At 34.6% G+C, this 13744-nt stretch overlaps 1 protein-coding gene across 2 annotated transcripts in view; it reads right to left on the bottom strand.

Annotated features, from left to right (window-relative positions):
- The window catches only part of KLHL18 (Kelch like family member 18), a 144358-nt gene that overhangs the window by 33936 nt on the left and 96678 nt on the right, over positions 1 to 13744 (bottom strand). For both annotated transcript variants that reach the window (XM_090412818.1, XM_090412819.1), the window contains one exon: positions 9550 to 9654. In XM_090412818.1, the coding sequence (XP_090268944.1) occupies positions 9550 to 9654 (105 nt within the window). The remainder of the gene's footprint in view (positions 1 to 9549; positions 9655 to 13744) is intronic.

Genomic DNA, 13744 nt, shown 5'->3' with positions numbered 1-13744 from the left:
ATATATATATATATATATATCACTTCGTAGTAGTGGATAACATCCACTACTACAAGGGTGGGTGTCTGGATATTTTTGATCAGATAGCATATTTTAAACTGTCTAGGCACGTTTAAAATATTGAAGATTTTAAACAGTCTTCACAACATTCTTATAGCGAAAGCAGTTCAGTATTCTGAGGATGCCACAAAATGATTACATGCTTTATCCACTTAGGATGGATGATGGTCAACTGCTTATGTAGGTGTAAGTATCTTCCAGTGTGTGTCATTTTCTATAAACAGAAAAGAATAATGAACCATTAAACAAACAAACATAAAAAGTAAGCTTTATAGTAATGGAGATTACCTACATTTACAACCTGCAGACTTAAGATTAATGATTTATTTATTAAATTTTTTTTTTTTTTTAAAAAAAGGTTTGAATTGGAAAGTGTAACAAATCAGACATATGGATATATGTCTGATTTGTTACACTTTCTGCAGATCGTGGATGATGGTGATATTTAGTGCAGAATTTAAAATTAAGCCAAAAAATAATGAGAGATGGGAAATCAATGAGGAAAATGAAAATCAAATATGTGAGCAAAGATATATCAAAAAAGCAGAAATAAAAGCATAAATAAAATGAAATTAAGTAGACGAATTTAGAGATCATGAATTTTTTTAGATGGATAATGACCCACTTGGTAGTCACGTAACTAGTGCGTCTAGGAAGAAAAGATAGTTGTTTCTGTCTACAGTGAACTGTATAGACTTTCTATACAGTTCACTATAGAAACTGAATCTTATTAAGATTTTAATAATCTTCTGATGTCTGAATCTTCTTATTAAGGTTTTAAAGTGAACAGAATTTTTCATGAAAGAGTGATATGCCCAAGGGGGGGGGGGGTGCTCTGTTTATTGAATGGCAAGTATGTAGGTGGGAACTATCTATATTATCATCTACTAGATGAAGAGGACTATTGGATTTGTGAATTTTTGGAACTATATATATATATATAAATATATATATATATCCAAGGCTGTTTAACATAAGGTTTTAGTTTTTTGGTAATTTCTTTGTGCCCAGATTATTTGTTTGAATGACACAGCTCTTGCCGATGAACTCAGGCACACCTTTGCAATGTCTCTTTAGCAAATTGTTTACAACTCTTTTAAAATACACAAAAAGACTACATGCCACTCCCATCTTTCATATAATACACACAAGATCACAGCAAAAACTAATAATAATAGCTAAAGTTCTTCACATATCATCTCCATTCCACTTTTAAACCACACATTCAATTAGAAACCATCATAGGTTCTTCAATGGATTAGCTTCATCCTTTTCACCTCCTAGAGTGTATGTAAAGATCCTTGTGCTTGCAACTTATCCTACTCTAGACAGACTGGCAGATCTGTCTAAAAGCAATATCCACTATATTCTGTACAACAAGCCAGGACTGGCAGTAATACTCTGGATATTCTTTCACATAGAATTAAATGTAAGAAGACAACCACGATGCATAGAAGTCACTATAGGTCTGAGAAACTATTTTTGAATTCAGCACTGGCTATGAAAGACTCCCCTAAACTCAACAAATATGGCTGCATTAATTCACCAAAGATTTAACCAATGGGGGTTACGTGGATGAGTTGCAACATACAACAGAAGCTACAAAAAAGGAAACACTAAAAATAGAATACAAAGAAAAAAGATGATCAGCAAACTCATGAACACTACATAGTGCAGGCAAGAAGAGTGACTAGTATAGTAATAAAGCCTAAATAAGATTATGAAAGAAAATTAACTAAGCAGTTTAAAGTAAATCCAAAGAGTTTTTTTCACTATGCAGCAAGTAAGAGGAAGAATGATTATGGAAGAACAATTTTAATCAATGCTGATGGCATGAAGGTAACAGAAGCAGAAGAAATAATTCCATAACCAACTAATCACTTTGCAACGGTGCACCATCCAGGTGGAGATTTTGCAGTTGCTGATGGGACAGAGGATTATGTGAGAATTGAGGTAAATGAACTGGAGTTGCTCAGCACACTGAAAAATATGAATGTGAATGTAGTTGTGGGAATGAATGGCATGGTGGCCTGTGTGCTACAAGAAAGTACAAGAGAATTGATAGTGCCTCTGATGAAGTTGCTAAATCTCAGCTCTGGTAAGGTTCCAAGGGAGTGGAACAGAGGATAAGATAGTTCCATTACATCAGGGGTCGATATAACATTGTTAGGGGTCGATTCGGGCTCAGGGGTCGATAGAAAAATATAAGATATCGTTGTATGGGTAATATTTAATTCGGCTAATTTGGATTACCTCCATCCTGAATGACAACGCAATTAAGAGTGAATCGTGGGAACAGTGACATGAATAGGACCTGTAAGATGTAGCAAGGTCATGAAAATAGTTACGGAAGCCAATCAAGTAGGCCAAAATGACATATTTACCAATAAACGGATGTTTGTGTTTCCCGCTCAGCCGGCGCGGCAGGAGCGAGATTGCAACACATGCGCGGTTGCTTATTTACTTATACTTACACGTATTTGAACCCAGTCTCATTTTTGTGCATCGACATACAAGTGAGCATTAATGTTCTAAAATTCATCAACACACATATTAGGTAATATTAAAATTACGTAATAGTAAAATAGAGGGGGTCGATAAAAAGTCAAGAAATTCTTGAAGGGGTCGACGGTCAAAGAATTTCGGCGACTCCTGCATTACATAAAAGTGGCTTGAAGACAGAAGTAGCAAATTACAACCAATTAACATTTCAGGGGTGATAATTAAATTATTGGAAAAGTTGGTTAAAGGTAAGATCCAGCAAAGGGTGAATGGAAATAAAATACTCCATGGTGGGAAGTATAGCTTTGTAAAATGTAGGTATTGACTTAGTAATTCACTAATGTTTTATAATAAAGTGACAGCAGAAATAGATAAGGAAAAAGGTTACAGCAAGCAGAGATGTCACGAGGAATTTTGGTGCCTATAGCCAGGAAAGAAAATTTGCACTGTTCTAAAAAAAAAAACTTTAAAAATCTCAATTTTTGTGCATATGTAAAATTAGCACCTATGGCCAGGGCCACATTGGCCATAGCCTCACTATGCCTCTGACAGCAAGATACTGCTGGACTTTGCAAAGGCATTTGAAAGAACAATGCATGGAAAACTACTACAAAAGTTAGAACAAATGGGAATGGATAAGAAGCTGATAGCATGGATAGGGGGGGGGGGGGGGAGGTGGCTGACTGAAACACCAGAATCTAGATATGGAGTGGAATTTAGGAGAATGAGTATGACTAACGGAGTGATGACTCAAAGCTGTACACCAGTCTTTAATTTATATATTATATAGGGCAGGCCTGCACAACATACGGCCCACATGCTATTTATTTTGGCCCATCTGCCTGATTGAAATTAATTAATCATATGGTGGAATATGAAATTAGACGATTTGAATTAAATTTTTACTAAGACTCTGCAGGTTAACGTTCATGCAATTAATGTCACAATCATGTTTCTTTCAACTTGTCAATAAATTGCATTTGGAGTTATTCCCACTGTCGTATTTAATAACAAATTATTACAATTGTTTCGAGGTTTTGTTAGTGCTAGTGTCACTGTGGGGAAATTCAAAGTTACATCTCCGTGATAACGATTTGATGTCTATGAACGAGAACAAATCGTATTACACAAAGTTGGCCGTGCTTTGTAGCAATACATTACATAACTGTTATCGTAACCTGCATTATTGTGAGTTTTTCATCATTAGTTTTTTTGTAATTCATATTGTCAATCTCAACACAACATGCTTAAGTAAAAAGCGTAAAATAGATTCGAAACATTGAGCATTTAATCCTGAGTGGACAAAGTTTTTTTTTATGTTGTTTAAGGACAAAATAGTGTGCATTGTTTGCCGGGAATCTATCGCTGTGCCAAAAGAGTACAATCTAAGACATCATTTTGAATCGAAACATCCTAACCTTGGCAAGTAGAATGCAAGTGAAAAGCAAATAAAAGCAGCAGTTATTGAAAGTCCTTAGCAGTGAGCAACAAGCCTTTAAAAAAGTGACAACTGCAAATGAAGTTGCCACAAAGGTAAGCTTAAAAACATCACAAGAAATAGTTTGTGCTGGCAAATCATTTACTGAGGGAGAGTTGATAAAAAAAAAGTGTCTGATGACGTTTCCGAATTGTGTCCTGATAAGAAAAATAATTTTGAAAATATCAGTTTGTCCCGTATGACTGTTCAAGCACAGGGTGGCTGATATTACCGAGGATCTTAAAGATAACCTGCCTGCAAAAATTGGCTAGTGAATTTGTCTATTATTCACTTGCTATGGATGAAAGTACTGATGTGAAAGATACCGCACAGCTTTTAATATATGTAAGAGGCGTTAATAAGAATTTTGAGGTGACAGAGGAGCTTGCTGGTTTGTGTTCAATGAAAGGAAGAACAACAGGAAATGAGATCGCAGAAAATGTAAAGATGTATGTAACTGAAAAACTATCCTTAAATTTTAAGGTAGCAGTTTGCACTGATGGTGCCCCATCTATGTGTGGAAAAGATGCTGGTGCTGTAACATTTATTGAACAGTATGCAGGTAAACCATTGACAAAATTTCACTGCCTAATTCATCAGCAGGTATTATGTTCAAAGGTTTTGCAGTTTGATCATATGATTAAAGTAGTATTTGCTCTGGTCAACTATATTCAAGCTCAGGGTTTGAAACACAGAATGTTTCAGGTGTTTATAGAAGAAAATGATGCCGAGTACAGGGACCTACCATACCACACTGATGTACATTGGTTGAGCTGCGGTAAAGTTTTGTCACGTTTTGTCACTCTAAAAAATGAACTAGTTGAATTTTTGGAATCTCAAGAAGATATAGAAAAATTCCCAGAAATAATGGATGAAGAATGGAATCAAGATTTATTTTTCTTGTGTGACATTTTGGGTCACTTGAATGACCTTAACTTACAGCTTCAAGGAAAAAATAAGTTTGTTTTTCAGTTAATGTTTCTTATAAAGGCATTCAAAATGAAATTAAGTTTGTTTGAAGGGGGATAACTTGCTAAGGGGGATATGTAACATTTCTTAACTTGTTGACAGAATATTCCATCAAAATTTTCCCAAGCCTGACAGCTTGGGAAAATTTAAAGAGATGATAAAGCTAGAGTAAATATTTTCTGTTTTTTTGTTCAGGAGATGGACTGGTTATTACAAACACATACCTGCATAAAGAAGTGCCTAAATTCATGTGGACAGAATGAATAAATAAGAAAAGTTTTGGACTACAATAACATTATTGTTGAAAGGGATAATTTCAGACTGGTTCAGGATACAAGAGTATACAGAGTCTGAAACAGAAAGTGATGATCCCCATTTAGTGAGCAGGATTATATATAAAAACGTATGAAAGTTGTAACAAGAGTGAACAAGTTTGAAAAGAAAAACCAAACCTTAAAGACCTAATTGGCAAAATATAAAAAAATAAAAATGAAAGAATTAAGGTTTGGAGAAAGGAAATAAATACCAAGTCAGCCAGGAAAGCATGTTGCGAATTTTATTGTGAAGATAGCAAAATTGTGAAATTAAAAAGGCAATTTTTATTTTTATTTTTTAAATTAATTAAAAAGAAATTAGAGAGGCATCCCAGAAAAAGAAAGAAGGTTCTCTGGAAAAACTCACAAAAAGAGTTAACAGAATAAGCAGAACTGATATGGTGGGAAACTAGGTGCATAACTTTATATGGAACAAGACAGAAATTAGTCTGAATATCAAATTAGCAGTACAAGGTGTGAAAATTTGGAGTGATGTGATGTGAACATGACATCAATGGCAGAATCATATTCAAAATGAATATATATATATATATATATATATTCATTTTTAATATGATTCTGGTATGAAAGGTGCTCATCTTAAATCATCTGTATTCAAGGATGTGTGAACAGAAGTAACATCAAGTGGTATATTCAAGTAAACAAAATGAGAGGGGGGGGGGGAAATGCAGTAAATGCCAGCCTGGTTGGCTGAGTGGTTAGCGTATCCACTCTCCAGCCAAACGGCTGCGAGTTCAAATCCCACCATGGGCATGGATGTTTGTGATTGTCTGTGAAAATACTAGTGGTGGTGGTGGGCAGTAGATGACATTGGTGTAGATCGGTGTTTCTCAACCTGTGGTCCGCGACAATGGGACAGGTGATCCCCAGGCAGACTTAAATTAATTAAATAAATATTTTTTTTGATTATCCAAACAAAACAAATTAAAATTGAATAAGTAAACATTATTGAAATCAAATGGAGACTTAAAAAAATCAACAAATAGTATCAGAATGTTCAAAGGTAGAAGCAATAAAACTATATTGTTGTTCACTTCACCCTCCCTTGCTGTTTTGTCAGATTTGAAGTGAACATGTCTAATCCACATTTAAACCAATTGCTTGTTGTTTATTGATTTTTATTATTGAAGGTTTCCCTCCTTCAAGCAAGGCTTAGTATATCTTCAGAAGTGCTAAGTGATACTTGGACAAAGTGTGTTGTGAGTTAACCCCAGTATTTATATATTTTTTGGAAACATTTTTTTAATAATGGAAAAGTGGCTTAGAACTAGGACTCTGAAAAGAAAAGCAAATGAAACAGGTGATGCTAACTCTAATTGTAATATATGTATTGTAACGGCGAGTAAATCTGATACTATTAAAGTAGAAGAAACAAACAGTTCAAAGAAAAAATACAGTAGGAAATATAACAGTTCATATTTGGAATTCGGGTTTGCTTGGTGTGGAGATGAAAGTGAAGAGAAACCTCAATGTGTGTTTTGTGTTATGAAGTGTTGTCAAACGAGTGCATGAAACCTGCAAAACTCTGACGACATTTAGAAACTAAACATTGTGATGTGAAAAATAAACCAATTGAATTTTTTCAGCGACGCATGGGAAAGATATAGTTTCGGCCATAGGTTCCATTAATAGAAAGGCACTGGAAGCATCCCATCTCTTAAGTTTGCACATAGCACAAACAGGGAAACCTCATTCTATCGGGGAAAATTTGCTACTTCCAGCTATAAAAGATGTGGTAAAAACTATGTTTGGCAACAAGTTACTAAAAGATGTTCATTTGATTCCTCTTTCAAATGACACTCTCGGTTGCAGAATTAATGACATGGCAGGTGACGTAGAATCGCAGTAAATCTAAAGAGTTAAGAATAGCCCTCATTATGCATTACAAATAGATGAGACTACTGATGTTACAAATGATGTGCAGTTAATATGCTACATAAGATATGAGCATGATAACATTCATGATGATATTCTGTTTTGCAGAACTTTGCCATTCCGAACAACCGGAGAAGAAATATTTCACGCTCTCAATAATTACATAACACACAAAGGGATCCAATGGGAAAAATGTATAGGCTTCTGTTCAGATGGACTCGCACCCTTACAGGCAGGAATAGTGGGGTTGTTTCTATGGTCAAGTAAGTAGCTCTGGATATGAATTGGGTACATTGTTTCATACATAGGGTAGCTTAGCCTCCAAAGGAATGCCACTAGAATTTAAAAATGTGGTATACATGTTGTAAAGCTAATTTTATTAAAGCTCGACTCTGCGATGAAATGGACAGTGAATATATACAACTTTTGCTTCATTCTGAAATTCGCTGGCTTTCCAGTGGCAAAGTATTAACAAGATTACTTCAATTAAGGCACAAAGTTTTATTGTTTGTAAATGAAAGTAATTCTGATTTTGCATCACTCCTGTTGACAAAACATGGTTATCAACACTATCCTATCTTTCAGACATTTTTTCGAAATTAAATGAACTAAATCTCCCCCTTCAGGGAAATTCTTTAACTGTTTTTGATGTCTACGATAAAATAAAGGCATTCGAGAAAAAACTGGTGTTATGGATTAGTTATGTAAAAGACAAACAATTTGCACCTTTTTCAACATTGGAATCCTTTTGTGGAAAATGATATTTTTGTTGATTCTGAAATTCTGGAAAGGGTTTGTGACCACCTCAAAACTCTGAAACAGAATTTTGAAACATATTTTCCAAATAACTTTTATAAGAAATTTCTGTGGGTTTGCGATCCATTTCAGGCTTGCAGTCATGAGAATGACCTTGCATTATCGAAAAAGAACAATTAATTGAGCTTTCAAGTGACAGCGGACTTAAAATGCAATTCTGTGATCTTGGTTTGGCTCGATTTCTCGCCCTCGGTGAGAAACGAATTTCCCGAATTATCTGAAGAAGCACTGAAAATCGTCAACCTATCTTTGTGAGAAAGGATTTTCATTGCTCCTTCAAATAAAAACAAAATAGATATCGTCTTAGTGCTTGTGCCGATCTACGACTGAAGTTGACCATTATTGAGCCAGATATCCAGAAACTCTGCAAGGGTCGAGAAGCTCAACCATCTCATTAAAAGTAAGTAGTAACATAATTATATCGTATTATTTATTTGTTTAATAAAAATTAAAACTTTGTTCAATGACGATACTTTTAATCGTTTACTTCCAATTTAATTATGTTTCCATATGTATTCAAAACATGCTTTTAGATTTATTATGTTATAAAGGCACAGTTTTTCTGAAGTGTTGGTAATTCCTACATAGATTTTTAAAAAAATTACAAAAAGTCAAAACAACGTATAGGGAAATAAATTAAAAATCATATGTTTATTTTTGAAGCAAAACTTTAATTCCAACATTTTAAAATGCTATTTTTCTTGCTTTTCTGTTCACAAAACATCGATGATGACATTGTCGAAGTCTATTTCATCACTTGGTTGCTGCTTTATAGACAGTATGGCAAGATTTCTTAAACGTCATAAAAGTGCCGCCCAGGGAGGAACCCCCCCCCCCCCCCAGATAAGCCTCTGTAACTTAGTGGTCCGAAGAATTGTTTTAGGCATTTTACTGGTCCTTGGGCTTAGAAAGGTTGAGAAACACTGGTGTAAATGATGTGGTTTGCTGTAGTTGGTGAATTGAGTGCCCTCGATCAATCTCTGGACTCCTTGGAGATGTCACGTAATAATAATAATAATAATAATAATACTTGTTTTTGGTGATGGGATTGATACAGGGGACTAAAACATAACATCCGGTGATAATAGATAGCAGACAATAACATAAACTTAATTATATGGTACAAACATTGCACCTGTAATATACTCAAGAGATTTTTTGTTTTGTAGGATAGAACAGTGAAAAGCACAGAAAGTCACTTCTGGAAGCTGAGAAAAATCTGGTTAGTGGGAACTAGATTTTCACTTTGGAAAGTGAAAAAGTGAAATGGGCTACCAGAGGTGAAGAATGTATTATCAGTGAATGGGTTTAAGGAGGGGCAGGAGAATGCTGGGTACTATGTCAATAGTTAGCAGTGGACTGTCCATAATGACTCTTATGGCTATTAAAAATGGCTAATTAATAATAAAACTTTCTTGCAGATTCATTTTTTTAACGTAATTACAGTTGTATTCCTTTTGTAAATATAATAATTTCAAAATAATAACAATCACTTACTGATTAAGAAATACTTACTCATTTTTCTCTAAATTATAGCACTCTACAGTATTGAGAGAAGAAACACCATCATATCCTCCACAAACATACAAACGATTGTAAAGGGCTGCTGCTCCAACTGCACTGTAAACAAATATATTATTATTATGCTTTTATTATCAACACAGAGTGCAAAACCCACAGCACATCAGTGTCATCTGTGGTCAAACTTAGGTAAGTATAGTAAGTTACTTTACTTACATGTGGCAATTTATTAGTGACCACATATAAAGTGTATTGGTGTACATGCTACACCAAATAATTTATTATTATTACTGGCTCTTTCATGGTATTCATTACAGGAGTTCACTATTTATATCTAATACATAACAGCTTATATATATTATAAGTTATTATATTATTGATATGCATTAGAATTAATTCATATCAACTTATTCATATGGTTATACAACATATAGCAGTAGTGTTCAACCTTTTTTACTATGCGAGCTACTTTTCTATAAAAAGTTATTCGGCGATCTACTCTCTTATATAGATCATGTTCCTCCAACCTGATATCTGATTACACACAAATAAACAACTAAAAAAAAACACAACTAAAAACTTTAATTGTGTATTTAAAAATTTATTTATCACTTTTAATTATTTTAATACAACAACAACAACAACAAAAAATATATATATTGGAATAAAATATTTCTCTATTTTGGAAAACCAAAGTTAGAAAAAACAATAGATTGATTACAAACTCGCAAGTTACAGGTAATGCTGGTTGATTAAAAAAAAAAAAAGAAAAAAAAAGTTAATGTGAAATTTGGCACATTGTTTGGACCTTGCAATATTTTCATAGTCAAGTTGATATGAAGAAGTGGTCAATCGCAGACAATCATCCAAATGATCATTTGTAATTTGGTTTCTTAATTGATTTTTTATGACGGTCATATTTGAAAAAGCAGATTCTGACAAGTACATCGATCCGAAACACAATAAAAAATCTGCATATTTGTCATCGTATTTACATAATGAAATGAAGCCTGATTTATTACTTATCATTGCAGGAGCACCATCAGTAGTATTAGACACACATTTAAAAAAGCGGAAGTTTGTGTTGTTTCACAAATTCATCAAATGCCGAAAAAATGTCTTCTCCCCTAGTCCTTCCCAATAATGGTATAATTTTCAAAAGTTCTTCTTTACTTGAATAATCTTGAAATACCATGTGAATAAATACCATTAACTGAGCAATATCAGTGAAGTTGTTTGATTCATCAAACTGTAATGAAAATGTAACACACTGTTGAATGTCTGACATTAACCTGGCCTGGAAACTTTTCTCCGGCAATTAGAACTCTTCCTTTCAGCAATTTGAAACCTTCTCTGCAGCCTAGAAGTAGTCTCGAACCGAGAAGCTCCTTTCTGGAAGGGGGGGGGGTACTCCTCTCTCAAGCAACGTGAATCCAGGCAGTCTCTCTGATGGCGACTCTGGACCGGGCAGCCTCCTCTCTGACAGCAATTCTGGAACCGGGACCCGCTTTCTGCTTGCTTCAGTCCCATTTTATTAGGCCTCCTCTGAGACCTCGCATGAAGTTTGGCAACACCCAAAGAATCGGTATGAGTCTTTCATCTTAAGTTTCAAGTTCGGCACGCCTTTTGTTCTCCTCCGCTTTCTTTTGATTGTAAGTTGCCGGCCATCGGAAAGTTGTTTGAACTTTTTCTGACTGACTTCAGAGATGTTTACACTTAGAGACTGCAAACCTTTCTCATACATACAAGTTTCAATAACAATCTTTCTAATGCCGCCATGCACAGCTTCGGCGACAAAAACATTGCCTTTGTTTTTAATACGCTAACATATTCTTATTAAAGCAGTATATAAAGTTAACTTCAAAAGAGTTATTTACAAAATCATCTAATACAAACTATACCAAGAAGACAAACAAAGTTTATTTTTTTGCAATATTTACATAGGACTTAACCTAAGTAAAAAATCGATGTAATGTGCTTCGGAATATTTAATATTTAAGCTAAAATCGAGTTTTTACACTTTGCTTATAATTGTATTCACTCGGCTCACTGTTTGACTTCCACTGATCCAAATCAATTCATTTACCTGGACTTATAAGAAAATTACTGATTTGACAATTTTAACGAAAAATAAATAAACAATAGCAATAAGCTTAAAGCGAATTAAAAATAATACAAAATAATGATAAATAAAATATTATGTTTTCAGTTTTAATTAAATTTGTAAGTAAGGAGAAATACACAAGAGATCAGCCAAAAATTGCTCTGCGATCGATGGGTTGAACACCCCTGACATATAGCTAACATAGACCTTCAAGGCATCTTCCTATCTCAGGTTTCTATTAACAGTCATTCCTCAGATTAGATTACTCTTAACCTTACATCAGGTCACCCCGCAACCTGCAAAAAAAAAATATATCCAGGAAGAAAATCCCCTGCCAGTTTCATATAAGACTCATTGATTCACCTTTAAAACTTTATCCCAAAGAGTTTCTTTCATCAGTAATGAGTGATAACCTAATCAAGGAGACTGCAACCAGAGCACAAGATGCATCCATCCATCCAAGCTGAGCTGCAGAGGTACTACTATGGCTTAAGGTACTATACAGTTTATTTAATCTCATTTGTAATATATAATTTTGTATAATTTTTAAGCATTTCTTACAAACTAATATGATAATAAAAACATAATTATTCAATGAAATCCAAAACCCTTAATAAAAAAAAATTTTTTTTTTAAATCTTTTGGAGGGCTAAATTTTCCCTAAAATATATTTGTTAAGATATTTCTGTCCAAGATAAATATCTTAACAAATTTTTATAAGAATCCCAATATATCAACTAGCTTATTAGCTCTTTATACTTAAGTAGCTATACAGAGTTAGAGAACAGAGAAAAAAAAATAATGTAAGAGGTGCCTGTGAAATTTGTGAAGTGCAGCTATAACATAATGATTGATGATAAATATGAGAGGGCCAGGGGAACGGTCGTGTTTTCAGGGAGCTCCCGAAAGCTAAGTACAATTTTGAATGGAAATTAGAATATATGTTAAAAATCATAATGTAATATTGTCTAAATTTGGTAGCTTGTTGTGTCTGTGTGATTTTGGTGTAAATTCCGTAAATTAATTTAGTCTTTAAGGATACGTTTCATATATTTGAATATGGCGCCAATGCGACGTAAGATAATGGCGGCCAAAAATACGACGGCATTGTTCAAAAACTATAATATGAGAGAATTTATCCAATGTGATGTGTGTGGAATGTATGCATTCCCGAATGAGGCTGGAGTATGGATTGAAAGTGATAGTGGTGGAAGAATGTGTAGAAAGTGTATGCAAAGTGAGGAGTCGAAGTATGTGTCAGGTTGTGAGACAGTTATGGTTGAAGAAAGCCAGAATGCGAGTGAAAATAGTGGATCGATAGGGAATTGCGGTGTACAAGATGGCAAAGTGAGCGGTGATCTAAGAAAGAGCGAGAGCAATTATACAGATACTGTAGAGAAAATGGTTTGAATGATAAAAAAAATGAGGAATTATTTGTAGGAAGTGAGATCGCTAGGCTGCACGCAGTGATACAAGATGCGCAGTGGCAATTAGAGCACCTGCAAAACTCTTTCCAGAGTGATTCGGCTAACGCAAATAAACAGCGTGGGCGAGTTTCCGAAATGAAAGAGAGAGTGTTGTATGGTGACTCGTTATTAAGAGGAGTAATAGATGGGAGTGTAACTAAATCGTACTTACCGGGTGCGAAATTTAAGGATGTAAGTGAGAGCATTAGAGTGCAAAAACAGAGGGTGAAAGAAATAACAATTGTGGCTGGTACGAATGAATTGAAAGGTGATAAATTTTTTATGAGAGAGGACTTGAAAGTATTGTTAAAGGTAGCGAAAGAAAAGAGTGACAGAGTTAGAATGGTGAGTCTGTTACCGCGGTATGACAGAGAGGAGTTTAGAAGGAGGGCCATAATCGCAAATGATATTATGCGCAGGTTATGTGGACGGTGTGGTGTGGAATTTGTGGACGTGTGGAATGAGTTTGATGGGCGAAAGGACTTATACAAGATGGATGGCCTGCATTTGAATGGACTTGGTGTGCGTAGACTGGAAAAAGTGTTGCTGAATGAAGTGAAAATGGATGTGCAGAACCAGGGAAACTAGAACTACCAAGGAGGGGGGGAAGTGGATATCC

Source organism: Typopeltis vanoorti, chromosome 23, assembly GCF_054136105.1.
Source record: "Typopeltis vanoorti isolate ZY-2024b chromosome 23, IOZ_Tvanoo_1.0, whole genome shotgun sequence".
Classification (NCBI taxonomy): Eukaryota; Metazoa; Arthropoda; class Arachnida; order Uropygi; family Thelyphonidae; genus Typopeltis; species Typopeltis vanoorti.
This window is presented reverse-complemented; position numbering and strand designations above follow the sequence as displayed.